This window comes from Ictalurus punctatus, chromosome 9 (genome assembly GCF_001660625.3).
Source record: "Ictalurus punctatus breed USDA103 chromosome 9, Coco_2.0, whole genome shotgun sequence".
In the NCBI taxonomy this organism is placed as follows: domain Eukaryota; kingdom Metazoa; phylum Chordata; class Actinopteri; order Siluriformes; family Ictaluridae; genus Ictalurus; species Ictalurus punctatus.
In genome coordinates this window covers 23,525,586-23,539,400 of record NC_030424.2, presented here as the reverse complement: position 1 = coordinate 23,539,400, position 13,815 = coordinate 23,525,586, and the positions used below count along the sequence as shown (strand labels likewise).

The following is a 13,815-nucleotide window of genomic DNA, read 5'->3' as shown; positions in this document are numbered from 1 at the left end:
TATTTTAGCTGAAATGCTTGCTTAAAGGTATAGTCATGGATTCTGATAAAAGTTCGCTATAGCTAGCGGTTTTGAAAATCCAAACAAATACACTTCCTCCTTTCAATGTTTCCTCTAAAGCCGCACCCCTAAGCCTGGGTACCATTGTACAAGACAGGGCTTTCTAAATGATCACTCAAAATGATGGTTGCCTCCTCAGTTTCTCATCCAAACAGATTTTCTATCGAAGTTGCCAGATTGAGATGAGAAATATTACCAAATGATGGCAAATATTACCAAAGATTTCCTGACGTAAGAATCTCTGATCCCACCTCACATAAGTGGCGGGTCAGAGATAATAATATACATCTAATAATAAGGTATTAGATGTAAATCATTCTCATAATGTAAATAGAATGATGCCCATGGAATACATATTAGATTACACACATCCAATCAGAGATGCTGTTTAAAGTATGTGGGAAGGGAGTTAAATTACAAAGTCTTCAAAATATAGTACTACTGACCTACTTTTAAGTTGGCAAATACATCTGTTGCTGTGAGAACCTGCAAATAGTGTGGGGCCAATATGAAATGGATGCTATTTATGCTAGCGTCTACATACCATGAACCGTTCACAGTGCATTCCCATCTTTCATCAAGGCTCTCGTTGGAACCCGATAGCTCACATCACTCTCCATCAGATCAGCTAGCATCTCAGACACAGGTTTGAAATTGTTTACTTTTGTTTGTTTGTTTGTTGTCTTTTTTGCTTAAGTGGAGGCACATTTTGAGGACTCTGAAAATGTTAAAGTGCAGTCGTATGGCTACAGGACGCGACATGCGGTTGCAAACCATATTACTATTCTGTACTTGTGTTTAACCAAACGGACTATGAGCTTTAATCCTCAGTGACCTCCCAACCTTGAACGAAGACCAAGACCATGTTTTCACTAAAAATATAACCAAATCATTGACTCAGCAGCTGCTCAATTGTTGTAATTTTCCAAAGTGTCTCAGGCCAATAGCACCGTATCGTCTCCTCTTTCTAGTATTTCCAAGCGCATGTAAGGTCAGCTCACCCAGAGTGCTGACAGGTTGATACAAACCCGCTCTTCTGGCTCGTCATGAAGGATTTCCGCTACTTTCCTTAGTCGGACATCCCAGGCAAAGGGTGGCCTTGGCATTTTGGCATCTATATTACTAAGCTGTGTCACGTTCCTATAAGGCGAAAGGTCAACAGCTGCATGCTGAAGAACACAGGTCTGCAGGGCTGCATATAATGGCTGGAATGTGCGGATCAGGCATTTAAACAGCATGCCTTGTAGACTACCTCTAGCCAAAACAGCTTTCAAAATAGTTTCAGAAAAAGCTCTTTTGTGGAACCGGCTGCACTGTATGACACAATGATAAGCTTCTACATTACAAGCCTCAAATCTATGACAGTGTTACAATGAGTTCATTTTTCCACTCGTCTTTTGGGGACTTCCAGATGACATCAGCATTAATATCACAGTATTTCAACCCTTGAGCATTTCCTGTGATGTTTTATGACTGGACTGACCAAATTGTATACCCCCGTACATATATCGAGCTTTAGCCTATATTTACTCGATCCATAACCAACAACGCATATAATGTCAATCAGTGGAAATTCTACTGTATATCTTTTATATACATTTAATAGATTTATTTATATTACTCATTATTAAAATGTTAGAAACGTTTACATAATGGCAAATATCAATTGCTAATGGCTAGTAATGATTAACGGGTTTGACAAAACAGCATTAACAATGACGAATACTGCCATAACCCATGATGCTCATAATACAACAGGTCTTCAATAAGCGTGCTCATGGATCCTGTGCTCTTAGAGGGCATTTGGTAGTTTTATTTATATATATATATATATATATATATATATATATATATATATATATATATATATATACATACACACACACACACACACACACACACACATATACACACACACACACACACATACATACACACATATACACACACACACACACACACACACATACATACATATATGTGAGATGCAAGAAAAACCAAACATCTGTCAGAGCTTGCCGATGTGACTTTGGGCTTTGCTTATCATTCATTAGTGTCCTCACGCTCATATCGCTCAAATCTGCCTGGCAGAGAAACACAAGCACAGCTAGTGTTCTACTCTTACAGATGCAGTGAGGAAAGACATTAAGAAAACCTGGTGAAAAACACCAAAAACCTGTGTAGATTTTTTATTTATTATTATTATTCTTCAATTGTCAAAAGCATCAGTTTGAGTTAAAGCCCAAAGACACGGTAGGGGTGCCATGACAGGCTTCATGCTTCTAGGGAGAAAATCAGTGGCTGGTGGAGTTTAAATCCATGTTTAAGCTTTAGGATCTGTGATGGCATTGCTGAGACAGATTGGGGCGATGTTTAAGCCCTGGATTTAGACTTTAGGCTCTCTGGTAGGGTCATAGAAGAAAGGATCAAGGCTGGTGGAGTGTAGACCCTCAGTTTAGGTCTTTAGAGGCTAGTGGAATTTAGACTAGTTGAATTTGATTGGTTCCCCAGAGCACAGTCTGACATTTAAATAAAAAAAATACCATTCCCAGAGTCATTACAATACAATTCCTAGCATTCTTTAATCCTCCCCAGGTCCAGCTAGAATCCTATAATTCCCATTTGAATAATGATGCTCCACGCTTGATACTGCTGACCCCTGGCCAACTCCCTGGCCAACAAGTGTGATCAGCAGCTTCTATCTGTCAATCAATGAACTAATTAATATAGGCAAGGCCCTTAACCCACAACTGGTCAGGATACACCCGAGAAGTTCAAAGTGGCAGCCTGGTGGTGCTAGGATTTGAACTCAGGACCTTCCAATCTGTAGCCCAGTAGCCCAACGCCTTAATCACTGAGCTACCACTGCCCAAAGAAAAGTAGGTTGGTCTGGTATGACAGGATTTATGCTTTCAGGGAGAAAGTGTGTGGCTGGTAGAGTTTAAATCCAGGTTTAAGCTTTAGAATCAGCAATAGCGTCATTGGGTGAGGCAGGGGTGAAGTTTAAGCACTGGGTTTAGGCTTTAGGCTCTCTGATAGCGTCATAGAGGAAAGGATCAAGGCCGGTGGAGTGTTGACCCTGAGTTTATGCTTTAGGCTCTTTGGTATAGTAGAGGATATAAGGCTGGGGGGATTTAGCTCAGTGGAATTACACTGGTCCTGTGAGCACAGCCTGACATATAATGGTACGTGCCATTAGTTTAAAATAATCCCATTCTCCCCAGGTCTAACTAGAATCCCATAATTCCCATTTGGATAGTGATGTTCCATCATTTTCCCCGCAGACTGCCCCACACTGCCTCAGAGACCAATAAGTGTGATCAGCAGCTTCCATGTGTCAGTTAATCAGCTGCTACAGACAAAATCATTCCCAAATGCAGTCACTGCCATGAGGTTGATCTCCGGCCAATCAGTTCAGTATGTGGAATTTTTATTAAATCTAGCAACTCTAAGGAACACGATCTTCTATGACCGACTACAGCAAGCCTATGAGATTTACATTTCATACCACTTACAGCATCAGGACTGAGACAGATGTGTCTCAACAATAGTCCATCTACTGCAAAGCAGGGTTAGGCATTCATATGTGCAAAGCTCCAAAGGGAAAACTTTCCAAATGCTCATTTTATTGGAAGAAGTCCTCTTTGGCAGCCTGGACTTTAAACAGTGGCATTCGTTCTATTTAAAGTTTGTGTGCTGCACATGCATCTGGATCCTGTTCTAAAGTGTCTGCCCAGTCTGGATCATCTTACAGGCACTGCAAACCACGGACATCAACAGTGTGATCAGGTTGCAGAATATGTACTCACCCCTTCCAGAAAGCAACCCCTGAAGATCTTTCATCTTGCAATCTTCATATATACCCGGAGCAACCGAGGTCATATAAAAGTGCCTTCGAAAATACAGTACTGATCCTACTTGATTTAAAAATCCCTACTTTTGTCGAGATCCACTTCTGTTAACTAGTGAACATTGAAAGTACTTTAAAAAAAAAAACCCAAAATGATATGTGATCCAGCATGAGCTGCCACTTCTCTCGGAGCTACTGCACCGGAGCCTGTACTTCAGGGACTGGAGCTGCTGACATTATTCCCTCCTTTTTCTACTTTCTATGCTTCCCTCCCTCTCTCTCAGGCTTTTGTGCCTTCTCTCTCTCTCTGTCCCATCCTCTTCTGTATACTGACCTCAGCATATAACAGCATGCATGTGTATATTAGCCAGTATGGGAAGAGAGCAGGATGAAAGGAAGTGACCCTTTCACAGTTTGCACTTCCCACTAACCCCCACTCCTCCCATAACCATCCCTAATCCTCAGAAAGTACATTCCCCAGCCCAGCTCAATAGCGGAAGTGGGCTGGGGATCATGGAACCCTGAGAGGAACTCCTTTCCTGTCCAGTGTCTTCCACACACACACACACACACACACACACACACACACACACACACACACACACACACACACACACACACACATTTTGCATTCTCAAATCCAGACTCGGCTCTATATAACCTGCATGACTAAGCAAATACAAGGTTCGTGAACTCAGGAAATGTCAATGCAAATCAGACGAGTTTATCAAACAAAGCTCTTCTGAAGAGGTCACGTCCACACCATTTGACTTCATATGCATTAGGACAGAAATCAGATAAGTGTCGCCACATCATCTCCTCAAGGGGCACGGGCAATTACCTTATTACGATAAAACAGAGGTCTGGTGCCGTCAGTAATTCAAGACTCCCGTTGTGAGCATCTCGGCTACTCACGTTAAACGTATTAAGCACAAATTCTAACATTGTGCAATGCGATGGGGAATGGAGTTTTACACCTGCCAATTATTGGACTATTTATTTATTTATTTATTTTTACACTTCGCCAAAAACAATTTTTCTGACTCCCAGAACAGCATGCAAAAGTAAAACTCGGGTTAAGGGGACGAGAAAGACGGGGGGAAAAATATCTTATCTAAAAGAGAAAAGAAAAGCAGCCGGCATGTCTTAAGTGACCTTCGAACGAACTTCCTTGAAACAAAGCAGGTTTGGTTCAAAGGCAGATCTATCTAATGTTGTAAGGTAAGGATGAAAGCAGTAAATCGTGTCGTGTTGTGTTGTTAGCAAGCATCACAAAAAATTGCAGCTATGTGATTCCCATCGATGTCCAGAAATGAAGAATTCTGCCTCGTCATTTTTATGGAGCTTAGAAACTGACAAAAATGTTGAATATGAATCTCGTATACTTTAATGACATAAGTTTATCTAATAAAATGTACATTTTTCCAATGCTCTTATATATACACACACGTTAGGACAAAGGTGATGCATCCCGGATTCCCAGGGAAAAGTACGCAAACAAATAAATAGGTTTACGATGTTCTACACAAAGAGCTATTTTTCTACTGTGTTGTTAAACCTTCAATGATTAATGCATACCCAGTGTAATTATTTAAGTGCAGTTCCAGCTAGTTGGGCTAAGCTAATGTTAGCTTACTGGTAACCGTTAGCAGCAAATTTCTTTTTAAAAGAAATTGAGCCATTTCAGTAGAACATTAAAACTTTAGATATGAATTATGATTTATAGTGTATGGTTTTGACTCCTCTTAACTCCATCCCATGTCTCTTCACTTCACGGGTGTGAGAGTGGCAGATTGGCTAAATGCTAGGTTTAACCACAAGATTTATAAAAAAAAAAATTAATTAAAAATTATATCTCAAAACCCTAACCTTTCATTTCAAATCAGATGTTTTAAAAACATGTACATTTATTAAATACAGCATGCCGGGGGAAAAAAAAGAAAGAAAAAAAAAGAACATTTTGCTTTACGTGACATGTACATAATTCAATACTTGAAATTCATATTCGAATACTCTGGTCAGCGTCTACGCTCCGTACATTTTGACCTTTTCATCATGCTGATGTTTCAGCTTTGGTCCCTAAGGTTAGACAGCCACGATCCAAATCCAAATCGATAGATCCACCAATATGCCTTTGCTAGGTGCTGACTCCTGATTGGACAAATTAGACACTCGGTCATTGAAAGAAACAAATGCATTTTTCTCTTTCGCAGGACAGAACGATTCATTCACTATTCTTTGTAACAAAACAAAACAAAACAAAACAAAAAAACCTTAAAAGATCATGATTAAATAAACACGCATGAAAACAGGGAATACATCTACGCTGACTGAGGCGCGTCACATAAGAAATGCTATTTTAACCAACTTTCAACCATGGCCTTGTCTCCCAAAAGGCCACGATGTATGAAATAGCGTTGGAATTGTGCTAAATGCATTCTTCATTATCTCTAGGGACACATCAATGTTTCAAGTCCTTCTTCCTCCTCAGCTTCAGTGGAAACCACATCTTGTCCTCTTACTGCCTTATTTGGAACTTGAGTAATTCAGCACACAGAAAAAGGTACAGGTTAAATTGTTAGCTGCTGGAAGAAACAACTAACCTGATATATAAATACTCATTTATTTTAAGGCAAGAAAATATGGCTTCCAATATATGCATAACCCTAATGAGGAGAAAAAAAAATTCCATTCCACTCAGATCTATTTGTGTGGCACTAGCCATCCTATCCCAAAGCGGGTGTGTTTTGTTTTGATCGGTCGTTTTTATTATAGCATGCACTTTCCAGTGAAAGAAAATGAGAGGGCAGACGCAGTCATCTTCGACACCATGATGTTATCCAAGATGCTAGGTGGGGAGACCACAGCAGAAGTGGTCACACTCCACCGCAACAGAGCTCGGGCAAAACAAGCACGATGAATTCGTGCTAGAGTTCTACGGGAGATGATTACAGTTTACTCTTACAGCGAGGCAGCCACCAACACCAAAACATGCAGCGTGCGAAAACGGGGAAAAGTGGAATATTACGACATAAAAATCGATGCTAAATTGAACCATGCGCCATCACTGGCACCCAAGGGATCTGATTAGCAACCAGTGCGCAATAATGACGTGATATTGACAACTTGGCACAAAAATCTGGTTATTACACACACACACACACACACACACACACACACACACACACACACACACACACACACACACACACAAGGTTCCCTTTACCATCCTAAAAGGAATCATTTCTGAGAGACCCCTTAAAAAGAGCCTATAACAGATGGTTTCCCTTTCAGAAAGGGTTCCAAGTAGAACCTCATCAGGAAGATAAGAACCCGAACCAAAGGACCAAACATTTGCATTGGAAGACACAAAAGTTAAATTGTCGATTGGTGGTGTACAGTAAAATCAGGTAAAGCGCCATGGACTGGTCCACACAACAGTGAACAGGTTTTCTACCACTCTTACCCCTTTCCTTTATCGTAACCTAAAAAAATGAAAGTTTAAAAATAAATAAATAAATAAATCAGCGATCAAACCCAATAAAATACAACAAGAGACAGAGCTTCTTTTCTAATAGTAGGCTTGGACGCCATGACTTCAAATACCCGTAACACAGCAATCCAAACTGCACGGCTCACAGCATTTTAGGAATTACTGGAAGCTGGTAAGGATCTGGACAGTATTCTTAGCTCCTGAACAGTACACTCCAATATACTGTCAGTTATAGAGAAACGGTCAACTTTAGATTCTTGCTTCTGTTGTGGATACAGCGAAAAGGCAGTCTGCAGTCAACGAATCAATGTTCCTTTAATTGAGTTCAAATCAAAAGGTGTTAGAGTGCCGAAAATGGGAAGCAAGGCAGAGACATTCTTTCAAACTGCAGAATAAGTAAATCACTGGCATTCGCAGACTGACCTCAAGAGCCATGAACCTCCTCTAACCTCTATTTATCACCAAGCCCAAAATGGCTTAAACAGACAACGCATCGTTCTCGTCTGTTCCTTTTGTCTAAGGACCCAGTATTGAGCCCTGTGGTACACAGCTCTTCAGGATAAACACACACCAAATGAGCAGAGCCACACCAAAATCAACCAGCCCTCCTTGAATGTAATAACAGTAAATTAAATCGGGATGAGGATTATAAAAATAAGGAAGGATGAGTGGTTTATACTCCAGTGACAGAAGTAGAACACTAGGAGACAGATTGGGGCGATGTTTAAGCCCTGGATTTAGACTTTAGGCTCTCTGGTAGGTTCATAGAAGAAAGGATCAAGGCTGGTGGAGTGTAGAAACGTTTAGGTTACGGTGTCAATGCGTGCATGAAAGCAGGTGGCAGGGGCCCACGGCTGGTCTGGTGTTAAATGGATTGGATTTTTACCTGCCAATCTTCATCATACACCTTTCTGCGGTGTCAGAAATCTTGCTGAGTGGTGAACACACAGACAGCGTTGATGAAAGGGTCATCCAAACATAGACACAGAGTCATGCACTGGTTGCCTCCTATTTACTTAATTGCATACTGTTCTACTGGTCGTGTAGCAACATTTGGCCGAGGTACAGCTGTTTACACAATTTAGGAAAACAATATTGGCAGACCATGTACATTTGAAAATTGGTTCCTAAAAGAGCGGTCTTCAGTGACATCTCAGAATAATGTCATGAGATGATATTAAAAAAATGAAAGGGAATACTATTACATTAGACACATCACAATGCAGAGTTTAGACGTTAACATACTGTACACAGTGCAAAGCGTGTCTGGATTATACAGGTAGTGAATAATCACTGGTACAATTGTATTCATTCGTTTTCAATAATTCCTTTATCCTGGTCAGTGTTACAGTGGATCCAGAGTCTATCCTGGGATGGACAGATGGACACTCTGGATGGGACACCAGTCCTTAGTACTACAGATACTATAACTTAGTATTGCTTAATTGAAGACCCTAGACTGCCTCTCTGATAGTGGAGTGTAATATATTCAGGATATCCCAGAACACTGGTTCCGGTTCTTAACAAAATATAAATCAAGGACAACTATTAGTACCATGGAACTGTATACATTCACTATATGGTCAAATGTTTGACCATCACACCTATATACGGGCCCTCCCCAAAGTACTGCCACAATGTCAGAAGTGCATCGTTGTATAGGATGTCGATGTATGCTATAGCTTTATAAATTTCCCTTCACTGGAATTAAGAGGTGCAAATCTGTTCCAGCATGACAATGTTCCTGTGCACAAAGTGAGCTCCATGAAGACACGGTTTACCAAAGCTGGAATTGAAGAACTCGAGTGACCTGCACAGAGCACTGACCTCAACCCCACTGAACACCTTTGGGATGAACTGGAACGCCGACTGGACCAGACCACATCAGTGCCTGCCCTTACTAATGCTCTTATGGCTGAATGAGCACAAATCCCCACAGCCATGCTCCAAAAATCTAATGGAAAGCCTTCCCAGAAGAGTGGAGGTTATTATAAGAGCAACTCTGGAATTGCACATTCAAAATGCACATATGGATGTGATGGGCAGGTGTCCACAATCATTTACACACTATGAGTAAGACATAAAACATAAAATCCATCTCCTATTTATGAAGCAAACCAATTGCTGTCAAACCTCGGATACACAATGCAATACTTACGATCCAACGTCCTACGATAATAATAAGCCTGTGTATCACATACTTTCTGATGAAGTATTATAAACTATGGCAGCTGAAGAATTGGGGACTGCACTCTAATGATCACACATAGCACAAACTAAATTCGCTGTAAGACCAAACTTGCACAAAACAAGTGCTTCCCTGTTACTTGGAAACAGCAATCCAATCCAAACAAACAGAGATTTTGAACACCCAGTTGGTTCTGACCTTTGGCAACTATAACCCAGCTTTTTTCCTTGTCTCTGTAGCCACAACCCAATTAGTCTGTCCTCCATTTACAGTGTGAACTACTCTACTGTCACACAAGCTTTCCTTATATACTTGAATCCCTACGTTGAAATGTCCCACTAATCTCAAATATCATTCCAGACCAATAAGTCAAATGAATAGAGTCCTTCAGCAGCCACACATTACCCGTTAAAAGTGTAGACTTGCTTACAGTTTAACGCTTGCTACATCTGCTTGACACTAGATCAGGAGGCGAGAAAATTCAATTCTGAACCAATTCCCACCGAAGAATCTTCAAACTAGGGCTGAACAGCACAGCCTCATTGTAGATACCGTATAACTGGGGTAAACGTTGCATGTTGTAACTCTGGCTTAATAAATTCAGCTGATCGTAAAATGCTGGAGCGCTTTTACAGGTTCCATTTGGGTGGTGCTAAGCAAGCATACCAGAACCAGAAATGCATTTCTCTTCCTGGTAGAGAAGTTCAAACGCCTGGTTTCTACACACTAAAAACCACACTAATACCAAATCCAGATGCACAGGTCAAACAGCATGATATTCATACCACTGATCAATGGATCTTTTACAAACATTAAAGAGCCAACTTGATGGCTGTGTACTTTACCAAGGTTACGTTCAACCTTACTTTTCAGGTTCTGAAGCGTTCCTATGTTAAGCTCCGTATCAAATCCCACAAACGAATATAGGATCATAAAGTGCAGATTTGAGTTGCGGATACAAGACGAGTAGAAACTTGAGTCTGGTTCATGGCTGGATGTCTGCAGGCACCTGTGTGTTAGATTTCTTCTGATACAAGCCATCTTCTGTAGAACAAGGAGTCCCAAGAAGCAGGTGCATGTCTCAAATCGTGACCTCCGTCGACCTCATGGATGACCTCGGGGTCCTGTTGATGCAGGGTGCTTTGAAATGAGCCGACCTCGTCTGAAGACATGGGGATTAATGGGTCTGCTGCGTGCGTATTCACTTGATTAAGTCACATGGCTGTGGACAAACAGGACGTGTTTACATGAAGCTTCTGCTAGGGAGGCACATGATGTGTAAACAGCTGTCAGCCGGAAAAAATCTCAGCAATGTGTTTACAAGAAGCAGGAAAACAGTTTAGCGTTGTCATGTTCATCTGAAATTAGCAATCAGCAGAAAAAAGGAAGTTAACGGCACTGAGTTATTATTGCAGACTTAAAGACTGACAATCATCTAATGACGCCATTACAGACGGAGTCCAACTTTTGTGATTCGGGCCGCAATCTAGATCCTGTTCCTAAATTGGGCTACAGCCTGTGGAATAGGAAGATCACATCTTTAACGACTGAACTTCATCTAATTTAACCCTATGCCTCCAAACTGAAACAAACACTTCCTGTTTATTCTTCGAGATGCCAAGAACAATCTGTTCTGATTCAGTCAGTTACAAAGTCGCCTTATCCCGAAAGAATTAGCCGTAGATGACTTGCGTAATATGAGAATTTTCAGGCGTTTGATTGTACTTCCTGAGTCAATCACACTATGTCTCTCGTGCTAGTCAAAATAGCTTAACGACAACAGCATGTCCGATCCCGATATCAAGAATGCATGAAATCCTAAATTCTTAATAAAAGCAAAATGTGTTTCATATCGCAGAACATAAAAATTAGAATTATCTACAACCGTAAGTATAAAGATCAATAACAGTTGGTGTTTTGGGTAGAAGATAGCCATTTTGAATCTCATTCAGTATTTCCTCCAAAGCTACGTCCCTGAAACGCATACCTGCAAACCACTGCCTAGGCTAAACAATATGACTGACAGTCAAATAGACACACCTTGCTCTAATCGGTTGTTGTTTTTTTGTCCTGTTGACAGGAGCTTGGGTGCCAGAGACCTGAAAGTTTTTCCTTGAAACAGATATTTTAATGACACCTTCTAGAAGATTAATCTGGCAAAAAATTACACCAAGATCTTTTGGCTTTAAAAAAACAAATAAATCACTGACCGCACCTTTAATGCAGAGTATGAATAAACACGTATTACCCAATTTACCTACCGGCTTTTGTTTGAAACCATTGAATAAGGAATAAACCACAGACGGGACATACCAAACTCACCGGAGTCATTCTGAACAACCTTACGCTCCAGATACCAGAACATGAGCTTAACATCTTTTGTCCTTTTCATACTAGCACTTGTAATGTAACAGAGGAAGCCCTCTGACCTTCGACACTGCACAGGCGCACGTGTCTCCTGCTCCTCCCGGGCAACAGCCCCCACTTGTCGAACATTTTGTCAGATTAACTACAGCTCTCGACACAGGACAGCGTGTTCCTCACACTTTCTAGGCCAAGTTTTGCAATGTTCACATTCCTCAGGAACGAGTCGTGCACTGACCTTTGACCTTGGCTTCGACAGCTTCAGACGGACACCCAAACGCTGCTCTGATGTGGACCAGAAGGACTGGTTATTTAGCCAAATGGTTACATGAACATTATATCCATTGTGGTGTTCATGAAATGTGTAAATACAATGTACGGTACAATGCATCTGCATATGGACGTCACAGAACAACTTTGAAGAACGACAATAAGTCAGTCGATCACGCTGTAGAGAAAGTCATAGCGACCGTAGCAAAACAGCAGAACCTGAAAAATCAGTAACATTTTCCTACCCATATTCAAGTCTCTTTTGCTTTATATTTGGTTTCATTTTCAACAATATGGCTCCGCAATCATCCGATTTCCTCCTTCCTCCCATTTACATTTATTCATTCAGCAGACGCTTTTATCCAAAGCGACTTACAAATGAGGAAACACAAGCAAAGCGATATATCAAGCGGAGAACAATACAAGAAGTGCTACCATACAAGCTCTTTAATTGAGTTCCAGAAGAAGCAAAGTGCGCAGAGTAGAGGTGTAAGAGCCAGAGTAAGGTGTTTTTTAGGAGGGGTTTTTTAGGTTTTCACGGAAGAGGCGGGTCTTTAGCTGTTTTTTGAAGATGGTGAGAGATTCTGCGGTCCGGATTGAGGCTGGAAGTTCATTCCACCACTCAGGAACAGTTAGAGTGAAGGTTCTGGAAAGGGACCTTGAGATCACACTGAGTAGGCACTACTAAGCATCAGTCATTAGGAGTGTCATAAACATGTTGCTAGGTGGACAGGATATGCTAAATTGCTCTAGAGGTGAATGTGTGTGTATGGTGCCATGCAAATGAACTGGCGTGCCATCCAGGGTGCATCAAAAAACAGCGTTCAAGCTGTTCCACTCGGTTGGTTTATCTAATCCCATGTTAAAAACTTGCCCGTTCAGGGTGTATTCCCGTCTCACTCCCAGAGTTCACTCCCAGGCTCGACAACCCTGACCAGGAAAAAAGTGCTTAATGAATTGAAGTGAACTGAAATGAATATGGGTGCACAATTGAGCCAGAGGAGTTGCAGTGACTTCACCCTTCACCAGGAGCAGTATACGAGTGAGGGAGTAAACGATGCAATGACGGAAGAGAGGGAAAAGGGTCTGCACTGCTGAAGATGAGGGAGCTCTTTGTGCTTATTTCTGGGGAGTGTTGATTTGAAGCAGCTGTGGCTGCCAGACTCATCGAGCGTAGCCACGCGACACTTCTGCAGGCAAGCTTCAGGAGAGCCTCGCTTCACCTCCTCCACTTCTACGAACACATCTCTCTCTCTCTCTCTCTCTGAACAGTCATTCAGCATTCATAACTTTCACAGCTAACACTGGGCACGTCTCTCCACTTCTAGCGTTCACGCCACCAAAAACAGTGAGGAGTGAATAATTTATATTTAAACCCTGCAGCTCAATCACTAAAACAGCATGCATTAATAGAAGCTTTCAACATTTTTTTGTGTTTTTTTTTTTTTTTTTTTTGCAAAGCTCACAAGAACATAGCAAAACTGCTGAAATGTCAGGATTGCACTTTAATGCGACAGTAAATCCCACAGTAAAATGAACAGGGCCAGTGAGAAATTTATGGAGATCATTTTTTATTATGCAGCCGAGAGA

At 41.2% G+C, this 13,815-nt stretch overlaps 1 protein-coding gene across 6 annotated transcripts in view; it reads right to left on the bottom strand.

Moving 5' to 3' along the window:
• daam2 (dishevelled associated activator of morphogenesis 2) overlaps positions 1 to 13,815 on the bottom strand; it is a 112,122-nt gene that overhangs the window by 81,182 nt on the left and 17,125 nt on the right. For 2 of the 6 annotated variants that reach the window (XM_047157808.2, XM_047157809.2), the window contains exon 1: positions 10,601 to 10,870. The exons of 1 other annotated variant lie outside the window; for it this stretch is intronic. In XM_047157808.2, the coding sequence (XP_047013764.1) occupies positions 10,601 to 10,632 (32 nt within the window). In that variant the 5' untranslated portion in view covers positions 10,633 to 10,870. Of the gene's footprint in view, positions 1 to 3,869; positions 4,297 to 10,600; positions 10,871 to 13,815 lie in introns of those variants that run through there. 3 more of the 6 variants (XM_017476041.3, XM_017476043.3, XM_047157811.2) reach the window with 2 other exon arrangements.